The sequence below is a fragment of the Anolis sagrei genome, chromosome 2, assembly GCF_037176765.1.
Source record: "Anolis sagrei isolate rAnoSag1 chromosome 2, rAnoSag1.mat, whole genome shotgun sequence".
Taxonomy (NCBI): domain Eukaryota; kingdom Metazoa; phylum Chordata; class Lepidosauria; order Squamata; family Dactyloidae; genus Anolis; species Anolis sagrei.
This window is the reverse complement of record NC_090022.1, coordinates 207,503,549-207,526,050: the sequence shown is the minus strand read 5'-3', so window position 1 is coordinate 207,526,050 and position 22,502 is coordinate 207,503,549. Positions and strand designations below refer to the sequence as shown.

General features: G+C 40.2%; 1 protein-coding gene across 8 annotated transcripts in view; it reads left to right on the top strand.

Annotated features, from left to right (window-relative positions):
- PALM2AKAP2 (PALM2 and AKAP2 fusion) overlaps positions 1 to 22,502 on the top strand; it is a 313,924-nt gene that overhangs the window by 38,217 nt on the left and 253,205 nt on the right. For 3 of the 8 annotated variants that reach the window (XM_060762477.2, XM_060762473.2, XM_060762479.2), the window contains exons 1-2: positions 15,730 to 15,807; positions 15,959 to 16,039. In XM_060762477.2, the coding sequence (XP_060618460.2) occupies positions 15,745 to 15,807; positions 15,959 to 16,039 (144 nt within the window). In that variant the 5' untranslated portion in view covers positions 15,730 to 15,744. Of the gene's footprint in view, positions 1 to 15,534; positions 15,554 to 15,699; positions 15,808 to 15,958; positions 16,040 to 22,502 lie in introns of those variants that run through there. The other 5 variants (XM_067464362.1, XM_060762480.2, XM_067464361.1 and 2 more) reach the window with 4 other exon arrangements.

Sequence of the window (22,502 nt, the reverse complement as noted above, 5' to 3'; positions counted from 1 at the left end):
CCACCTCTGCCTCATACATCCAAAACCCATTCAACAGTTTGACAGAGTGAGGCAGCTGTTTCAAAAAGCAGTTGCTAAGTCATGTAGAAATACAGCTAAGGTAGGATCCTGGCCATTTCCCTTAGTTGAGAATGGACCTGTGTTTGCCACAGTCTTGCCCTGAATGTCCTCAAGTGCCATGTAAAATGCTATTACTCCAATCTACAGTAAGATTCAACTACCATGCACCAGCTAGAATGGCGGGACCACCATGCTGTCCGTCACCTCAGTCAGCAAAATTTTTGAGGCCAGCCTTATAAACCTTCTGAGTTTGCTACAGCTAAATGTAAGCCATAGTTGGAGTTTGTTTTCTTAAGCTATGTGAAATAGCTTCAGTTATTTGCCAGGAATCCATAGAAGCTCCCACATGGGTTTCTCAGTGAAACCTTTGCTAATTTTGCTTCCAAAAGAGCCTATGAGGCAACACTTTGGATGGAATCTTTCTTCTTGCCACAGCTTAAGTTCATTAAGAGCAGTTGTTTTGGGAGGAAATCCATACTAGTGTTTGTTTTAAATACAGGAGGAAATTTTAATTAAATAGCCTGCTTTGGGGTGTGCCAAAATGGGCTATAAATGCCACCAGGAATGTGCAATTAAGCACGTTGAGGGTAATCATTCTTCTTGTGTTTCCAGGGTGTGAGATCCAAAGAAAGAGTGGATTTCCAGTCTTATGTTGCACTAAAGCTCTCTGTCCTTATTTTGACTATAGAGAAACTCTGAAGTTTTATATGTTATACAGCACCAAACCTAGAGAAGCAACCATGTAAGGCTGCAAAAACCAGTCTTGTCTTGACTGCTTAGTATTTTCACATGTATGTTAGGCATGTCATAACACAATTGTCTCATTTACTTCTGCGTGTTTAGATAAACACCTAAATGCCATATGGAGTGTATGTTTTTCTGTTTTGTTGCAGATATCAATCTGCTAGCATAGCATCCTGGCATCAGATGTTTGGCATCAGAAGATGGATATATGAAACTACATACAAAATATAATTACTGAATACACATCATTTTTTAAAAGACTACTGTATCCTGGAAATTCTCTTGGATTCAAACCTCCTTAGAAATATTATGTGTGAGACTACTGGATCCATCTAGGGAAGCAAACTTCAGCCCCCCAGGTATTCAAGACTTCAACTCCTAGAAATCCCAGCCAGCTTACCGGCTGTTAGAAATTGAGAGAGTTGAAGTAAAAAAACACCTGGAGGGCCAAAGTTTGCCCATGCCTGATCTTGGATGAATGTGCACAGTGGGAAAGTTTGACAACAACTCTCATCAACCTTCACTATTGGCTATCCTGTCTAGGGTTACTGAGAACTGAAGTCTTACAACTTTGGAAGACCCACTCTGACCGAAAGACAATGATCTCGTGTTTGGCTAGCATTCCAGAGTCTTTGGGTAGATATCTTTCCCAGCCTGTCTCAGTAACTGGATTGTAGGACTTCAACATATGCAGGGAAACAAGTATCTTCTCCTTGCTTCTTTGCATTGGCAGTATGGAGTCCTGCGGACCCCATCACATGATGCAGAGCTACTTCTGACAGGGCTCCGTGATGGCAGCATTGTGACAGCAGAGCCTAGAGGAGCCAAAAAGGAAGCAGGGGACAGTGGGGAAACATTGCAGGAAGGGATACTATGGACCCTAATGATAGGGAACACAGTGTGATGGTTCCCTCTGCTGCTCCACAATTCCCCCTGCTGTCCCCCATCATCCCCTGCTTTACAAATGGCCATCTGATAAAGTACCTAGTTGGAGTCTTCAGAGTTCAGAATACATACTCCTCAAAAGGGTTATGACTTCCTCTTTCCTTCCTAATCAATTATGTATGGTAGGCTAAAATGAGAAGTTTGCATGGCCTAAATACTCTAAAGACACCAGATCCTGTCTGACTTTGAAAGCTAAGCAGGGTCAGCTCTGGTTAGTACTTAGATGGCAGGCCAACAATAAATACCAGGTGTTGTAGGCTACATTTCAGAGGGGGGAAATGACAAAAATATTTTTGAGTATTCCTTGCCTTAGAAAACTGTATGATTCAAACGTATCTCTCCTTATAACCATCTAGGAATTTAAGATTGTTTGGGGAGGCCCAGCTCTCGATCCCGCCTTCCTCGCAAGTGCATCTGGCGGGGACGAGAGACAGGGCCTTCTCAGTAGTGGACCCTCGGCTGTGGAACTCCCTCCCTAGGGATATTGGATTGGCCCCCTCTCTCTTAATCTTCAGAAAAAAAGTAAAAACTTGGCTTTTTGAACAGGTGTTTGGAAATGCAGCAGAATAGGAATTATGAAATAAGAAGAATGAACATGGAATGGCTAGACTATGCTGCTTGATAATTATTTTAATAGGGTGACAACAGTGATCATATGTTTTTAAACTATTTATATATGCTTTTTTACAATGTTGGGTTGAATGTTTTTGACTGTATTTTATGAATGTATGGCATTAAATCTGCCAATTGTGTAAGCAACCTTGAGTCTCTGTAAGGCTGAGAAAGTTGGGCACAAATGCTGTAAATAAATAAATAAATAAATTCTTGGGGTTGCCATAGGTCGACAAACAACTTACATGCTTAAAGAAAGACAGACAAGCTTCTTTACCCCAAGGCAGAGCTTTCCATACTGAATGTCACAACACATTAGTATGTCAGCTGCAGCGTGTAGGTGTTTCATGTGAAATCAGCAGTGTCATACATTTTTAAAAATATATAAATTAAAGATTTTCATAAGATGTGTTGTCCCCATACTTTTGATTATTACAATTCATATATGTGTTCATATATTTTATAAGGGGTTGGTTTAAGCTCCGGTTTGCTAGTAAAACTGAACCACTCAAATCATGAAGTGATGCATATCTTAAAAGTGTGTTGCCAACATGAACTTTTTGAAAAGCTCTTAAGAAGACAAAATGACCAGCTATCAGGAATGATGGATAAGTATGAATGGATATGTTTGTGTGGAATGATTATTTAGGGGAAGGTGATAAATAAACCCTGGCTTTCCCAATTTGGACCAGTACTTGTTTCATAAAGCCATATAAGCCAGAAAATCAAGGCAGAAAATCCCACAATATCTGCTTTGAACTGGATTACCTGAGTCCACACTGCCACATATTCCACTTCAAAGCAGATGATGTGGGATTTTATTCAGCTGTGTGGAAGGGGCCTAAGAAAGAGAATTATTTAGAATTATTTAGCATCAAAAGTAGTTTTGGGAACTGGTGTTTAAATCTAACTCTGCAGGCAGCTTTGTTGGCTTTGGATACATCTAAACCTTTTATCTATAATTTTCTAATTTGCAAAAAAAGATGATTCTACTGCATCTAGAAGAGTGCTGGTGGTGAGGACCAGAGTACCCTAAGACCATAGTTAAGGTCTAGGACGTTAAGATCTTCTGGGGAGGCCCTGCTCTTGATCCCGCCTTACTTGCAGAGGCGTTTGGTAGGGATGAGAGACAGGGACTTCTCAGTGGTGGCCCCTCAACTGTGGAACCCCCTGCCTAGGGATATAAGATCGGCCACCTCCCTCCTGACTTTTCGAAGAAAGGTGAAAACCTGGCTTTTTGAGCAGGCCTTCTCAAATACGGCATAGTTATACGAAATCATGGAAGCACTTGACAACACAATTGAATAATGACTTGATATGGAGACGCTCACAATAATGTTTTTAAGGCTTTCTACGGTTTTTTACATTCTTATATTGTATGCTAATGTTTTTAACAGCATTTTATGATTGTTTTACTTGTTATAATTGTTGAGGCATCAAATTGTTGCCAATTGTGAACCGCTCCGAGTCGCTTCTGAGCTGAGAGGGGCAGTATATAAATGTGGTAAATAAATAAATAATGAAAATAACAAACATGAATTCATAATACAATTATGTCTGTGTTTCCTCTCCTATCAGGGCACTTTTAAGCCATGGTTGAGTGCCGCATTTATTTATTTATTTATTTCATACACTTGTACCCCACCCTTCTCACCCCCGAGGAGGGACTCAGGGCGGCCTCACAGCAAGCACCATTTGGTGCCATCACAATAATAAAAACATTCAATGAATTCATTAAAACAACATTAAATAAGGAGTTATTAAAAACATGCTAGTTAAAACCAAGGTCCAGGTCAGTTCATTGTCACTTCAAATTGCTTATGTCTTCTTCTCACTTGCTGCTATTCAATGATCAAACGCTTGGTCCCACAATCAAGTCTTGAGTTTCTTTCTAAAGGACAGAAGGGAGGTGGCCAATCTGATGTCCCTGGGGAGGGAATTCCACAGGCAGGGGTCCACTGCTGAGAAGGCCTCGCCCCTCGTCCCCACCAATCGTGTTTGCGACGGTGGTGAGATCGAGAGCAGGGCCTCTCCAGATGATCTTAAACTTCATGATCATTTGTAACAGGAGATACATTCGGACAGGTAGTCTGGGCCAGAACCATGTGCTTCCTTTTCTTCCAGTCATCAAACAACAACACCAAAACCCACAAACGTCAACAAACAACAAACAACAACACCAAAACCCACAATTGTCCAGCCAAGGTGTTGCCCTCCTAGAAGCCTACTAGAAGCACAATTCTTCCTAAGGGTCTTAGTATATACTCTAGAGCACAATTGAATTTTACCTTAACAAATATGATATCGACTACTCATATTGAACTAAACTGAAACTGTCTGCGATATTGACTGTCCCATTGACTGTTACTTTCCTTGTTGACTGTCTTGCCCTCCTCTATGAACTACACTCTGGGTGGGGGTGAGACATCTTTGGTGCTGAACTCAACTATTAAAATATAGCTTTCTACTAAAACCATTGGAACCTACTGATTTCATGCAAAGTGACCCTATGTGTACATTTTTAAATTCTCTTAAACTCTTTTAATTGGTCGTAAGCTGTCTTGTTTTAGGTTTTTAAATGGTTTAATATGTTTTAGCCTGTTTGGATGATTCTTGTTTCAAATTGTTCCAAACTGTTTCCACTTATTTTCTTGAGCAGAGGTCTGACATTTGATTTTATGTACTTTATATTTGCACCGCCTTTCTCTTGATATAGGGACCCAAGGCAGCCAACAACAAATATGACACAATACAAAATTAAAACAATGCAAAATCTTCAGAATATGACATCTGTGGGTGGAAGGTAGGATATAAATATTTAATTAAATGAAATAAAATAAATCTATGTAAATAAAAATGTAATGTTTGTGGGTTAACATACCTCAAAACCCACTGGATGAATTGACACCAAATTTGGACACAATACACCTATCAGGCCAACGAGTGACCATCACTCATAAAAACACTGAAAAACACAGCAGAAGAGACTTAAAAAGCAAAAAATTACATTACAATGCATGCCCAAAACCACATATATAAACGCAAACACATATACACAAATATATACACACACTTATATACACAAAAAGCACATATATACAGACTGGGCCACAGCAACGTGTGGCAGGGGACGGCTAGTCAATAATAAATAAGCCACAAGAAACCACATAAAGGATTTAGGGAGCCACATATGGGTCACAGGTCACTATCTGCTCAACCTGTTTTAGGATAAAAATAGGTCTTGTCGAAATAGCACCAGGGAGTTGGCAAGAAGGTAAACATCATTAAAGATGAAAAACAGAGAGAGGTGAAAGAACAATGAGAAGGTGGGAAAACAACATTTATTATTAAAAGGACCCAAGCTTGCAATAGCAGGATGGAAGAAAGGGAGGAGCAGTGTGCCTGTTCCACCTCCACCAGTTAAATGTTGCAGTTCTCCTTACAGTTGGATGAACACTACAGCCCCTTCCACACTACCATATAAAACCCATATTATCTGCTTTGAACTGGATTATATGGCAGTGTAAACTCATATAATCCAGTTTGAAGCAGATAATGTGGATTATATGCTTTGACAATCTGGATTATATGGCAGTGTAGAAGAAACTTACATAGGCCAACTCCAGAGAGGATGTAATTTATGTTACAGGGATCTGATCCCACCTTCCACCCCCATCCACTCTCTTTGTCTCTATTAGTGTGGCCAGTCAAGGCTACAGATGCTTCCAGGAGACATATGAGAGATGTTCTGAGGAGAAATCTTCTCCCTTTCTCAAACTTCCCCAGGGAGTAGAAGGGGTAGGTAAAGGTAAAAAGCTTTCCCCTGACATTAAGTCCAGTTGTGTCTGACCCTGGGCATTGCTGCTCATCTCCATTTCTAAACCGAAGAGCCAGGATTGTCCGTAGACACCTCCAAGTTCATGTGGCCTGCATTACTACATGGAGCGCCGTTACCTTCCCACCAGAGCAGTACCTATTGATCTATTCACATTTGCATGTTTTCGAACTGCTAGGTTGCCAGAAGCTGGGGCTGACAATGGAAGCTCACGCCACTCCCCGGATTCGAACTTGTGACCTTTCAGTCAACAAGCTCAGCAGCTCAGCGGTTTAACCCACTGCATCACTGGGAGCTCCATAGAAGAGGTAGTGAGATCCAAAACTTATCCTAAAATCTTTGGAATTCGCCCCCAAGACTTGAACAGTCAGGTCTCCATATCCATGGATTCTGCATCTGTAGATTACACCATCCACTACTTGAAAGTCATTTTTAAAATCCCAAAAAGCAAATCTTGATTTTTCTATTTTATATAAGGGACACAATTTTATTACACAATTGTATATAAGGGAATTACATACACATACACACATACATACATATATATATACACACACACATACTTACTCCACTTTATTTCTCCTGAAGGGGACTCAGAACGGCTTGGCATAAAAGCATTAGTATACCCTTTAAAATACAAAATATTCAAACATTAAAACAGAATTAGACACAAACAGCACTAAAAAAAATCACAGTTAAAATCCATCAACACACATACTCATGTCAATATCCACAGAAAGTCCTAGAACCAAATCACAGTAGATACCAGGGACATACTGCACCATCTGCCTTAGTCTTGAATTTAGATACAAGGCTTATAAAACATATCGGGCTTCACTGAAGGATGCTGGTGTGGTGAAACAATCTTGTCTGCCCTTGTTTTATCTGTTTCCTTGCTTACTATAAAATCTAACCATTACTCTGATCTGTCTCTAGCACTGGTTAGAACGTATGAGCTCACTGCGAAGCAGCTGTTGGGGAAAATGTGTGTTTTAGCTTTTAGCTGAGGATTCATTTGTATTAGAGAAAAGAAATGCACCCTGAGAAGTAAAACTAAGAAATAAAATGCCGCCTGTTTTCTTCACCAAAGCCTAGAATTTCGAAAAAGACTCTGAGGCCATCCACACTGCAAAATCTTAGCAATTCAGCAGCACTTTAACTGGTGTCTCAATGCTGTGGAATCCTGGGATTTGCAATAATAATAATAATAATAATAATAATAATAATAATAATCACAAACGGAACTTTGAAACAGGCGATGGAGGGCCTGATTCTGGCAGCCCAAGAAAAAGCCATTAGAACAGATTCCATTTAAGCCAGAATTGAAAAGTCGACAACAGATCCCAAATGTAGTCTCTGCAAGGAAGCAGATGAAACAGTATGAAACAATAGATCACATCTTCAGTTGCTGCAAGAAGATCGCACAGACAGACTACAAGCAGAGGCATAACACCATTGCTCAGATGATTCATTGGAACTTGTGCCACAAATACCATCTGCCTGCGACAAACAACTGGTGGGATTACAAGCCGGAAAAAGTTACAGAGAATGAAAACATCAAGCTACTCTGGGACTTCTGAATTCAGACAGATTTTTGGAGCACAATACTTCTGACCTCACAATAGTGTTAAAAACAAAGTATGGATAATCAATGTTGCAATCCCAGGTGACAGCAGGATTGAAGAGAAACAACTGGAAAAGCTGACATGATATGAGGATTTAAAGATCGAACTGCAAAGACTCTGGCACAAGCCAGTAAAGGTGGTCCCAGTGGTGATCGGCACACTGGGTGCAGTGCCTAAAGACCTTGGCCTGCACTTAAACACAATTGGCGCTGACAAAATTACCATCTGCCAGCTGCAGAAGGCCACCTTACTGGGATCTGCACGCATTATTCACTGATATATCACACAGTCCTAGGCACTTGGGAAGTGTCTGACATGTGATCCAATACAACAGCCAGCAGATTGTCTGGTATGGAGTCATCTTGTTGTGTTTCAAATAATAATAATAATAACAACAACAACAACAACTCTATTTTTATACCCCGCCACCATCTCCCCGAAGGGACTCAAGGCAGCTTACAAGCAGGCAAGCCTGAAAATACAGATTAAAACACACACAATAAAATAAAATAAACAACAACATCAGAAAAAAACCCACTACATACACAAAATACGTTTTAAAAACAGTATAATGGCTGAAGGATTAAGTGCGGAGTGTGGAGGATCAGGAATGTGCAATCATTCTTAGACAGAACCCAGGAAAAGTGCATTATGCACTTCAATTCAGTTAGGTCATCACTAGGAGGGTAACATCCTTAGGCATTTACAGTAACAGAATTACTGGTGGGAGGACCAATGAAAGTTCAAAAAGCTATAGCAAGGTCAATCCAATTCTCTGGAGAACTGCCTAATCAAATGCACAGCGGAACATCCAGGTTTTTAATTCCTTGCGGAAAATGGAAAGGGTAGGTGACAATGTAATCTCCTTCGGTGGCAAGGTGCTACCATCGAGAAGGCCCTTTCTCTCGTGTCCACCAGCTGCACTTGAGATGGAGGCGGAAGTGAGAGCAGAGCCTCCCTAGATGATCTTAAAGTACCTGCTGGTTCATAGGGGAAGATGCGATCTCGAAGATAGGCAGGTCCTGAACCGTTTAGGACTTTGTATGTCACCTACACCTTGAATTAGGACTGGAAACTTATTAGCAGCCAGTGGAGCTGTTTAAACCACCACTTTCTGGCAAAGAAGGCTAATACCTTGTAAAACTACAGCTGCCATTATTCCATAGTGTTTTGCCATGCTAATTAAAGTGCATTTATTTTGCAATGTAGATGCACCCTTAGTTATGACCTTTGTGTATGGCAGGAGGTTGGACTGGATGTGATGTTTTCCAACTCTAGAATACTGGGATGGATCTGTGAACCCATTTTGCTTTGAAGGTCTTTATGAACTGTGCAGTAAATATAGCAACAAATACAAGCAGAAGCCTCAGACAGTTTGTACTGAGGATTCTCCTTCCCTCCTTTTTCCACTCCCACTCCCACATACACCCGCCTCCTCTGTTGCTAATGGCTCATCATCTTCTCTTTTTGATTCTCTTTGCCAGCATTGCAGCATCCATTGTGTGCTGTTTACAACTGCAGATGATACTTGGATGAGTCGCACTATATAAGGAGCTTCCAGTGCCAGGCATCTTTGTTATAAAGAGGACCACCACTTCTTTCCTATCACAGTGCCCCACTCTATTACCAAAGGGATAGGAAAGGCTCAAATGCAAAAACTTGAAGTAGAAGGAGTGAATGAGTCAAGGCAATCCTTTAAAACACACACACAAACAAGCAACAGAGATGGAAGGAAGATTTGAAGTATTTTCAGAATGGTTGGAGTAACAAGATTCTCAAATATCAGGGAAACCTGGTTGCATGTATACAACATGTCAAACTCAAGGCCTGCAGGCCAACTCTGGCCCTCTGTGTCATTTTATGTGGCCTTCCAGATAGATGCTGGACTACAACTCCTGTATTCCTCATCAATAGGCATCGTGACTAAGAGTTGATGGGAGTTGTGATACAGTAACATCTGTAACACAACTCCCATCAACTCTTAGTTATGATGCCTTTTGTAACACTGCCCCAATATGTCATATTGGACTCTTCTCCAGGTGTGTAGAACCCTTGTAGAATCTTAGCATTAGAGTATGTCTTCTGCTCACCTTGAAAGGAGATTTGTAGGTTTGCCTTTCACAGATGGGGAAGATATCTCTATCTGAAAATGGATGAAGATCTAATGCATTGCATATCGTTCTGATATTTGTACACAGTCCTAAGGTGGAAATTTCCAATCATATTCTGTCCTTGTGGATATAGTGCTGCAGTTATTTGGAGATGGTTAACTCACACCATTGTTTGTTCTGACCAGCATGGCACTGTTTACTTATTTTACTAGTAATTTAAAATATTTTGAATTATTAATTTTAAGAGGATACATAAATCTGCTGTGTGGTCAGTTTATTACATTTCCAAAGTGATAGTAAAGAAAGTGTTGTTCTATTTCAATCATATGAAAGATTATGCTTGTTGAAGTACTTACTGAATTGTAATGGTCTACCAAACTGTCAAGGCATTTTATTGTGGAGAAAACAATGTTATATTTGGGTTGCTGTGAGTTTTCTGGGCTGTATGGCCATGTTCCAGAAGCATTCTTTCTTGACATTTTGCCCACATCTATGGCAGGCATCCTCAGTGGTTGTGAGGTCTGCTGGAAATTAGGCAAGTGAGGTTTATATATCTGTTGGTTAACTTGGTTAACAAATCAACTCTTAATAAGAGTGGTACAAAAGCGTAATGTGTTTCAGAGGCTTAGCTGGTTAGACAAGCAGTCTTCACTCAAGACTTTAACTTTTGTTTCCCAGTGAGTTCCTTGCTTCACACTGCTCACTACTTTGACACAGTGTGTCCCTGAGCACAGTCCACTGACTGCCTCACAGAGCAAAATAGGCTTTCCTACACTGACCCTTCTATGTACAGTGGTTCAGGAACCTTTGCCTTTTCTATGCTCTAACTACAAGGCTCACTTCAAAAGTTCTCCTTTCCTGTCTAAATTCTTCGCAGCTCCCTCTTCCTAACTATCCTTCTACACTCTTCGATGTTTAAAGCCCTTTTCTCCAGCTTGTCAAAAAGACACAGCCTTTTTTCCCTCTCAAACCTAACTCCTCCCCTGACTGCTCTAGCCAATCAGGAGTCGGCTGACTCCTCCCTCTTACCTCTTAGCTCTCCTGCCTATCTCTCAACATGTCAGCTACTGACTTTCCAGGCTTCGGCCTTCCTGGCAAAAGGTTAGATTCATGACACATGGCTTTGTTAGAAGTCAACTCTTAAAACAAGTGATATTCATAAGCATTCATGTAATAGCGCACAGGTAACTCAGCTGCTAAACTGAAGAACCATGTCTTTAAACTGCCAAGGATAAAGTCATGACACTACAAAAATACATTTGGTTAGCAGAGGATGGATGTTTCTTTGAAGTTGCAATTGCCCAAAAAGATATACACCCCTTGGAACCTCTTAGTTAAAATATGCATGCACTCAGAGATAAAAGAAAAGAAGTCTTCTTTAAAATAATATCTCGTGTTTACTAACAAACTTATTTTATATATACAGCAGACTAGTCCATAATCTAATATCTTTAATCATATAGATACAGTGTTCCCTTGCTACTTCGTGGTTCGCTTTTTGCAGACTCGCTGTTTCGTGGTTTTCTGAGACCTGGCCCAGTGAGTAAGCAAGCAAGGGAGGGTGGGTGAGTGAGTGAGGGCAGCGAGTAAGGGAGGAAGGTCCGCAAAGGTGGGAGCAGCTCTACTGTATACAGCATCCCTACTTCGCAGATTTTCACTTATTGCGGGTGGTCCTGGAACATAACATCTGCGATAAGTGAAGGAACACTGTATAGTCCAAACTGTAAAACTGCACTCATGGAAGTCTGTAATCCACCTCCATTGAGGTCTAAAAGCATACTGTATAACAAAAATGAAGTCCTGCGTCTGAATCCCCTCCCACACCAAAGAAGTACAGTCAAACTGGTAAACCAAAATGTATATACAATATAGGTTAACAATTATACACATCTACAGACAATTAGTGGAGGCTTAGAAGATTGCTATTTCCAATAGAAGGATGGGATTTAAATTATATAAATCTCCCTGGTGTCTGTCTCTGTATGTGTGTGTGTTACTATAGACTCTTCTTTGGGGTTGTAACTATGGGAACTCCTGCACTTAAAAACGGATCACCTACCAGTTTTCCTTATGCAATGTATTTTGTGAAAACCTAGTAAGAGACTTACATAGCCTTTTTTGTAGTTCCTGAAGTCTCTTCACATGAATAATGAAGCTGCTTTTAGTCAAAGCACCATGTATCAATGTGGGTGGCAAATAGGAGAACAAAGAAAGCAGACAGGAAGGTGGTGGATGGGGAGGTTTCACCTTATCCTAAGAGGCAGAAGCACCAGTGATAGGCATCCTTTGGAGACTTTGGAATTGGGTTTTAAGGCAGTTTGTAACTTGACTCTCACTATCTTTTGTTTGGGGGGTGGGGGGAGGAAGCCTAGAGTTTGGGAATGTTGTGCTACACAAAAGTAACTTTTGCAGACTCAGATAAAGATCCTATGAAAATCCCCCCATAAAGGTTTTTGAGGCATACGAAACACCCATACTCATTTATTTACATTTCTATCCCACCATCTGTCATGAGATCCTCCGGCATCATATTATTAAACCAATAGAAGAGATTTAAAACAATTTACAGATTAAAACAAAATGATTTAAATAGGATTAAAAAACATGTTAAATCAATTCACCAAGTTTAAAAAAAGGCTAAACGTTAAAACCCTGTGCATAATATACCTCTGAAATAAAAAAAAATAGGACAAAAAGTATTAAATAAATTAACTAGGTAGGAAGAGCAGGAAAACTTAAATGTTTTAACACTGAACGGTACATGTACACTTAAAAAAATAATCAGATGAACAGTCAAAAAGCTTTAATAAAAAGCCAGGTTTTTAAAATGCCCCTATTAGGCCCCTTTTTACACTGCTATATAATCCAGGTTATCAAAACAGTTAACCCACATTATCTGCTTTGAATTGGATTATATGAGTTACACTGCCATATAATCCAGTTCAAAGCAGATAATCTGGTTTCTATATGGCAGTGTAGAAGGAACCTGAGAAATTCACATGGGCAGCAACTTGGGCCTGTAAGGAAAATGGGGTCAAAAAAAAGGGTGCCACAGCTGAGAAGACTGGTAACTATTCCCGCTGCTTAAGGAATGGAGCTGTATGATTCTGTGCTGTAGCAAAAGGAAAGACTTCTACTCTTGTTGCCTCTGGGCAATCTAGAAATCTAATCTGGATTCCACCCTTTTGTGCTGGCCACTAAGGAGATATCTAATGGCAAAATAAGTGCATTAGCACTTGTAGAATGTCTTTGCATTTATTATTTGTAAAGAGTGGCCCTGGATGGATTTGGAAAAACCAGTGGAAGCTGTGGCCCCTTCTACACTGCTATATCAAAGCACATAAACTACATTATCTGCTTTGAACTGGATTATATGAGTCTACACTGCCATATAATCCAGTTCAAAGTAGATAATCTGGATTTTATATGGCAGCGAGGAAGGAGCCTGGGGTTGCCAGAAGATGCTCTGCACTGGAAGCAGAGCAAAAGCTAGTGTTATAGAAGAATGTTTGAGATCTCCTTCTACTTGTGACTTTTTTGGGTGAACACTGTTACTTATGTAGACAAAACAGCACTATTTATTTTCACAAAAGTAGTCAAAATTGGTTCAAGAACTGTCGTGCAGTGGTTAACTTTTTTCCTTAGCTCACTATTTTATTTATTTATTTAAACCATTTATATTCTGCTCTTCTCACCCCACAGGGGACTCAGGGCAGAGCACAACATATATACGGCAAATATTCAATGCTGAGACATAAAACCATAAATATATAGAACCATTAAAATCACTTATATCCACTTCAAAATCAGTTGCTTCATAGAATCATAGAATCATAGAGTTGGAAGAGACCTCATGGGCCATCCAGTCCAACCCCCTGCCAAGAAGCAGGAATATTGCATTCAAATCACCCCTGACAAATGGCCATCCAGCCTCTGCTTAAAAGCTTCCAAAGAAGGAGCCTCCACCACACTCCGGGGCAGAGAGTTCCACTGCTGAACGGCTCTCACAGTCAGGAAGTTCTTCCTAATGTTCAGATGGAATCTCCTCTCTTGTAGTTTGAAGCCATTGTTCCGCGTCCTAGTCTCCAAGGAAGCAGAAAACAAGCTTGCTCCCTCCTCCCTGTGGCTTCCTCTCACATATTTATACAAAACCATCTCAGGACACCATTCTGTTATTGCTCATTGCACTGACCAAAAGCCTTGGCCATTATAGTGGGCTCTTACTGCTATTTTGTACCTTCATGTGATTTATGACCTACGGCAACCCTAAGGGGAACCCATCATGGTTTTTTGGGGAGGGCTGAGAATGTGTGATTTGCCCAAAGCCAATTTGGTGGGCTTTCATGGCTGAGCAGAGAATCAAATACAGATCTCCAAGCCAGATATGAGACTATGACTCGGCATTTTATATGGTCTTTAATCTGTTTGATTGATACATGTTTTAATTGCTTATATAGTTAGATCATTATATTTTATGAGATGTGTTTTATTGTTTACCTGTGTGGCATTGAATTTTTGCCAAATTTGAAAGCCACCTTGAGTTGAGAAAGGTGGGGTAGCTTGCGCCTGTACCTTGGGAATTCTGACTTGGCCACAGTGGTCCATGCTCTGGTTACATCCCATATAGATTACAGCAATGCACTCTACATGGAGTTGCCTTTGAACACTGTTCGGAAGCTCCAACTGGTCCAGCAAGTGCCCGCCAGGTTGCTCACTGGAGCAGCGCTCAGGGAGCGCACAATTCCCCTGTTGCATCAGCTCCACTGGCTGCCAGTTTGCTACTGAGAGCACAATTTAAAGTGCTGGCTTTATCCTATAAAGCCTTATAAGGTTCCGGTCCAGGCTACCTGTCCGAACATATTGTCCCCTACAAACCAGCACGTAGATTAAGATCTTCTGGGGGGGCCCTTCTCTCGGTCCTGCCAGCCTCAAAAGCATGGTTGGTGAGGACAAGAGACAGGGCCTTCTCAGTGATGGCCCCTCAGTTATGGAACTCCCTCCCTAACGACACCAGAGCAGCTCCCTCCCTATTAGCCTTTAGGAAAAGAGTCAAAACCTAGCTCTGTGAGCAGGCCTTTGGAAACTGAGGCAATGCAGTATTTTTGAATCAAAACCTTGTACAATTGACCTTGGAACGGACTCGGACCATGAACTTGGATGGCGTGTTTTCTAAGTTTTTAACTTTTAAAATCTGTTTTAACTCTGTTTAATATGTTGCAATTTTTAAAATGTTTAGGTGATTGTGTTGAGGCATGTGCCATTATAAGCTGCCTTGAGTCCCCCTGTCTGGGTAGAGAAGGGCGGGGTACCAGTATGGCAAGCAAATAAATAAATACAGGTCACATTATGGATGAAAAGAAATGCCAGGCAACAAATAAACAAATGAAGGAATAAGTGAACTGTCACGGGGAAAACCCGAGCAAGGACTGGAAGTACCCATTCACATTCTCTTCCCACCCCAAACGCTGTAGATAAATTATGGAGTAGTCTCTCTGGCATGCTCATCTTGTTTTTACCCTTCTTCTACCTCTTATATAACCATCCACTTTTGTTGCCTGCTTCCTGAGCACTTGTTTGCTCTGCTCAGAGCTACCTTTGGCAGTTTGTAGAAGACACAAGAGGTTATTGTCCCTTTAAACTCGGTTGTTAGGTTGTGTTCCTGCCACCTTTTCCCTGGGGGGCTCTCTGTTGCTCTTCCCATAGCGGAGTCTGGGAGAAGGGGAAAGGGAGAGAGAGGTGACACCAGTTCTTCTGTCCCCTCCCAATAAACAAGTAGCTAGTCCTTCGCTGACATGTTCTTGCCGTGCAGCTGATGCTTCTGTCCCTCCAGACGGTGAGGCAGGTAGAGCGTTGGCATGCATTCATCTGGTGTCTTGTACGCAAAAGGGCTTGGCTTCTATATCTCATTCTAACCAAGAGGGGGGGGGGGGAAGATATATTTTTGTAATCCTTCAGGCTCTCTACCTCACTGACAGCCAATTTCTCTTCTGTTTTCCCCCACCCACCCCTTCTTTCTCCTTGCCAAGGAAAAAAGGAAGAGGCAGACGGAAATAGAAGGAAAGAGACAACAGCTCGAGGACCAGATCCTTCAGCTGCAGCATTTCAAGGTAAGGGCTGGGGATGGATTGACCAGAGGAGAGAGGGAAAGAGGGAGAGCGAGATGTGTGCTATTAGACATGCAGATCAGACATTGGAAAGCTGGGAAGAACCTGTTCAGACACGAAGCAGCCTGCATTGCCACAGCCCTGCTTCTTCCAGCAAATCAGATCCTTGCTGGCTCTCTCTTTTTCCATGTGTGAGTCTCAGTTACAATGCCAGGATTTCTTTGGAGGGGGGAGAGGGGATCAAGGACAGAGACGAATTGATATTAGATGGGTGGGAGGATATGCCAAGCACCTCTGTGATGACCACAAGTGTATTATTCCTCACATGCTCATCTGATGGAAACGAATGCATGTTTGGGTGTGTTCACTGCATCGCTTTAAATGGATTCTTCCCGGCGACACAGTTGCTGAGGTTTTTCTGCCTCTTATTACCATAGTATTTAAGCTCTGCTGTGCTTTGGTGTCTGTTAAAGCTGCACACCTGCTAAAATGAAATATACCTTCAGCACTATGCAAATGAGACCAGGGGTCTGATCTGTGCTGACACTGATCGATGGAAAGAGTCAGGGCTGAAAACTTTGTACACTGTGGAGTGTTTACAGCTGTGTGTTTCTTTTGGGTATATCCATACATAGAAACACCTTGCTCACATGAAACCTAGCAATCCAGACTTTAATAGACATCCAATACACTTTGGCGAGGATCCATAGCTGGAAAAGGAGTTATTTTGCATGTAGGTGGTGGCAGGTTCCATCCCTGGCATCTCCACTTAAAAACACTGCTTGGCAGTCCGTGGGGAAAATCCAACCCTCTGGTGAACCGCTGCTCAGAAAAACAAATAGTCTAACCTTGTGGAAAGGAGGTGTCTGTGTTTCTGTGCTGTGGTATATTTATTTATTTATTTATTTATTTGGTATGCTTGTATACCGCCAATATCTCAGCCTGTGCGGCGACTCATTGCGGTTTACAACATGTTAAAATATACAATGTTAAAAAATACAATTCACTTAAGCATATAAAAATTAAAATTAAGAATACATACAAAAAACATACGCAGTATTGGGCCACCAATACAGATCGGGACATCTCATAGTTAAAATCGTCATCCAATTCGTTGTCTATAATTCAGTGTTTTCCTCTGGCAATTTTTATGTTGGAAACAAACAGATCCTGATATAGGAATCTGATGCTGTGATTGCTGTTAAAAACTAAACAGGGCCTGAATGGGGGAATTTTTTGGAACCCCTCCCAAATTATGCTGATCTTCCTAGAGAAATGCAGGTTACCAGTGGAGATACACACATACAGAAAGAGAAAGAGAGAGATTAGGAGGGAGGGAGAGAATAGGAAAGAGGGACTTTTGCAAAGCTTATCTTGTATGGGCCCTAATGTCTATTTAGGTAATGGATAGTTGAGGGCAGCTAATGTCCTCTCCCTCCTGGCTTTTCATAAAAAAACTTAAAATCTGGCTTTGGGATCAAGCATTTCAGCAGAAGATGTAGCAACTAGGAAGATAATGTTTTAAGTGACCACAATGGACTGGCCTGGACTATGATTTTGAACTGGTGGACTATTTAAATTGAATGTTTACCATTGTTTTTAATTGATGTTTTAATTGTAACAGTGTATTTTAGTGTATTGTTTGGCATCTAATGGTTGCCTGTTGTAAGCCGCCCTGAATCCCTCTTCAGGGGTGAGAAGGACGGGATATAAATGCATAAAATAAATAAATAAATAAAATTAGATCATTAATGTATAGTGAAGGTATAGCATTTATGGTAGTTATATAAATATTTACCTCTATAGGAAAGTTATATTTTAATTTTCTTAAGTCCATTAATTATGCCATAAGCCCCATACATATGTTCATATGTTTGAGGTAGGACATAGAAAAAGGTATAGGGTAATTGGGGGAATCCTCTTTCCCAGTCAATGGTCTTCTTGGTATTTCAACAGAACACTAAGAGAAACATTTTGGTGTTTCTAGGAGAATATTTCTGAGATGCATCCTTTTTATCATGAGAAAACATCTTCCTCAACCAGCAGTCTTCTTACTTGGTATTTCAGGAGAGCACTAAGATGAAAATTCTGACATTTTACCAGAACATTTCTGAGATGCAGTCTTTTTCTTGCCACAAGTCTTGCTGAGAAAAACAGGGTCATTATCCAGAATTGTCTCCAGGTACTCCCTATTGCTGCAGCTATTGTTTTGTGGAAGTTTCCGTTTCATAACAACACGATGTTAGAGGCAGGCATGATCAGCAGTCCCAGGGCCAATTTCACACTTTTTCATCTGCTCCCCCACTTCTTTAATTTATTTATTTACTATATTTATAGACCACCTTTCTTGACCCCAAGGAGGACTCAAGGCAGCTTACAGCATAGGCAATAAGTCAATGCCTTAAAAACAATATACATCCAGTATATAATTAAATAAACATTTCAATTAAAATTTAAATGAGATTAAGAGCATTAAAACATATAAAACATTGCAATTACAACTATGAAACCATATTGTCCACAATCATAGCCAGGCCATTCCAGTAATCATTACACATAAATCCAAGTCCATGTATTGTTATTTGCCAAAAAGCTTGATCCCAAAGCATGGGCATTCCCCAATTTGCCATTAAGTCTTGGGCTCACAGTGTGTTTCCAGCTACTTTATCACACTTGAGAATGAATTCTGCAGAGTTCTGGGATTTTTAGTTTAGGGAGGAGCCTTGAGCAGCCTCACCAAGCTACAAACCCCAGAATTCTGCAGGAGGCAGAAAACGGATTTTAAGTGGATTAGTTCTCTAGTGTGTTGAGATCCTAAATATCAGGCACTTACTGTGTATACTCATGCATAAGTGGACCTCATGTTTTAGTTGAGAACAGGCTTTGGGGCCAAAATTTAGAGATAACCTGTGATTCCACAAAGAAGAAAAATGCCAGTTTTCCACTTTGAACTCCATTTGCAGCAACTGTGTTCCCACAGCAACCCCAAAATGTCCAAATCCAATTGTCACAGGGACAGAAAGTGAAGTGAAATCTTCTGAACAGGGTTTCAGACAGCAAAACAAACATTGCAGGGGTGTTAACCTTTTCCTATGCTTTCCAAAATTTAAAAAACGTTCAAGTTATACATAAACAATGATTTACATACAAACAAGCCTCCGAAACCTATCTTGTTCATAATCTGGAACTTCCAGGATATGGTTGGCTGAGATAATGTCCTCCTTGCTTCCCGAGGGTTCACTATACACACATTTATTAAAAATATTATGTATGACATTCAAGCAACATAAATAAGATGTGTATAAAACATCAGTTAATTCCATGTTTAGACTTGGGTCCCATTGCCAAGATATCTGATTGTGTGAATTCCAAAAAATGTAATACAGAACACTTTTGGCCCCAAGATGAGGGATACTCAACCTGTATTGAAACAGAGCTGTGGAAAGTATATGAACTTTGTATAACTAATAAGCATTGCTACCTGACTTCCCCCTGTGCTGTCCACGTTGTTGGCAACAAGAACATAGGAAACCTCCCATGTTCTCCTTGCCCTGTCGTAGGACATTGACAGCACAGTTTGAAGATGGAGCCCTGCTGGAAGTAGTTGTATCTCACGTGAAGGGATCCGGCAGGCTCCATCCAGGAACTGTGTTGTCAGCGTCCTACAACGGGTTGGAAAGTCCATATGATGAAATGGTAATGAAGCAAAATAAGTTGTTAACAGCAGCAGAAATTATGGAAGGGGGAAGATGGAGGGAAAACATGGAAGAGTAGAGGTATCTCTAGGAGTGAGGAAAAATCCTGAATAAGTGGGTCATTTCTGAGAGAGATTGGTCTTCCAGGTTACTCTACACCATTTTCTGTAACACATATTTTTTCCAAGAAGTATGTAGTAGAAAGTAGTTGCGGTGTAATTTATTGTGACTTGAGCCATTGCTTCCATCTGAATTTGGATGCTATGATTACCTCTGGGCCATTTTCCTGTTTTGTCAGGAATGGGTAAAGGAAGGCAGTTCTAGTGAATGTTTTGTGGGTTGTGAGACCTCTCCCATACATTCTTATGGACCTGGACTTCAGGGCTTTCCCCCCTGCTGATTCATAATATTGATTTGGGAAACTGGAGAAGCATAATGAGAGACAATGAGTTTTGTCTTATGTGTTTGCCTTTTTCAGTAACCAAGGAAACTGTAGTCTATGCTCCCTTCATCTGGCTCCATTGTGGTGTATGACCAGAATTCAAATTCATAGCCATGTTAATTTGGGATATTAGTATCAGTACCCAAATGGATCTTTTTGCACCTTAGAGATTGAGAGAACAAAGTTGTCGCTTTCATAGATTTAAGTGTGCCAATTTACACAGCACACTTAATTTTAGTCTGATCGAGAGTGGCAGTACTCTGAACCAGGTCTAGGAGTGTTGCACTGCTTGCCTCCATCCACTGCGGTGGCAGGATGGAGTCCAGACAAGTAAACTGGATGGTTGCCGTTACCTATGTCATTCTTTTGTCATTATACCAGTGCCCCCTATCCATGCAATGACGCTTGACCTATCCATGGGTCATATTAAAATCCATATGTTTGGCCCCTATTATTGTTGTTGTTATTATTATTATTACTAAATTTATTTATACTCTGCCTTTCTCCTCTTGGGGACTCAAGGTGGCTAGTAATCACACTTTAGGCATAGTTTAAAAAGTGCAATACAAAGGTTAAAAAACAAGTAAATACTACAGTGTGGTAAAAACAGATTAAAATTCCCCCATTGTCGCCCATGTTAGGACAGATTAAAAGTGCAATACAATGGTTAAAAAACAAGTAAATAGTACAGTGTTGTAAAACAGATTAAAATATAATAAATACACTTAATATATTATTTAAAATTCACACCCACATTTCCCCAGCAGCCTGCCCCTTATCCTTCCCCTAAGCCTGCATTTAGCATATACAAGAGGTCAGCTGACACATAAATATATATGGTAAATGATTTGTAATTTAAAATTCATTCTCATTTCCAAGATATCTCATCAGGCATGTGTATGTATTCCAAAATCTTAAAAAATCTAAAATATGGAATACCCAAGCTTTTCAGATAAGGGATACTCATAGACTTGCCCATGAATACAATATGGGATGACTTTGCAGAAGATGCATCATTTAATGCATCGTCTTGGATGGCAACATACCTAAGTACAGCCTAAAGTGAGTTTACAGGATAGAAAGAAACAATTGTAGCCTGTGAGCACAAATTAGGTACTACAGGTCATGGGGTGGAGCAGAGTTGCTGGTCTCTCGTGTCAGTTAACCTAAGAAGCTAAGCACTGCTCTAGGGTTTGCCAGAATAAAATTCAGCACTGTCTGTGTGCATCCATTATCCAAAGTTCCAAAATCTGAAAAATTTCAAAATTATCCACATGAATATGTCTGATTATTCAATGTACATAAACTTTGCTTCATGCACAAAATTATTAAAATATGTACAGAATGATGTTTAGGCTGTATGCATAATGAATGAGTATATGAAATGCCAATACATTTTATATGTATATGAAATGAATTTCATATGTATATGAAATAAATTCCTTAAGTATGTATATCCAATATATATGCAAATACAGGCATTCCAGAATCCAAAACACTTCCGGTCCCAAACATTTTGGATAAGGCATACTCAATCTGATGTATATATCATGTTTGGCAATTGAAAGAGCTATGAAATATTAATTATAATATTACTAAAAATAGTCCAATGCAAATATGATATTATAGATCAACCTGTTGTAATGGCAATGCAATCCCACAGATGTCTATTCAAAATAAAACCTGTGGAAATCAATAGGGTATACAACCAGAGCAACACAAACAGCTTATATTAAGTTGACAAAACGGGAAAAGTTTATTCTCTTTTTATGTTTCAAAATGAGGGACCCAGTTTCATAGCAGTATATTTCACGAAGGCCACATGTTACAAACGTACAAAAAGTTATTGGGTTATCAAGCTTTACTAACCATTCTGAACTAGAAACACATCTAAAATAACTCTGCAAATGAAGACTATCTAAAGTCGTAATTCCTGGGGTGCCATCTTGCACTGAAGCTAGCGGCTGTTTTTGCGCTAAGAGAGGCATCAAGTGGCAATCCTTTGAAACTCCATTCCCCACCCTTTCAAGAGATAAGAGTTTCATGCATGGGCAGTTTGTGGTTGCAGATATATAGCAATTTCAAATTGGATCCATTTTTTTTTGTTGTATTTCTACAATGTCTGCATTTCGCTAGACTTGTTCTGGATCATCTTCTATTAATGACAACCAGCTAGAAGATTGTATCTTTCATCATTTACAATGTATTAAGCACACCTACAACAAAGAGGAAATGACAATTATTTACATTTTTAGGCAAAGGCAGATGTACATTATTTTGGAACATACATTATTTTGGAATATATTGAAGTGTATTGTGGATTTCACAG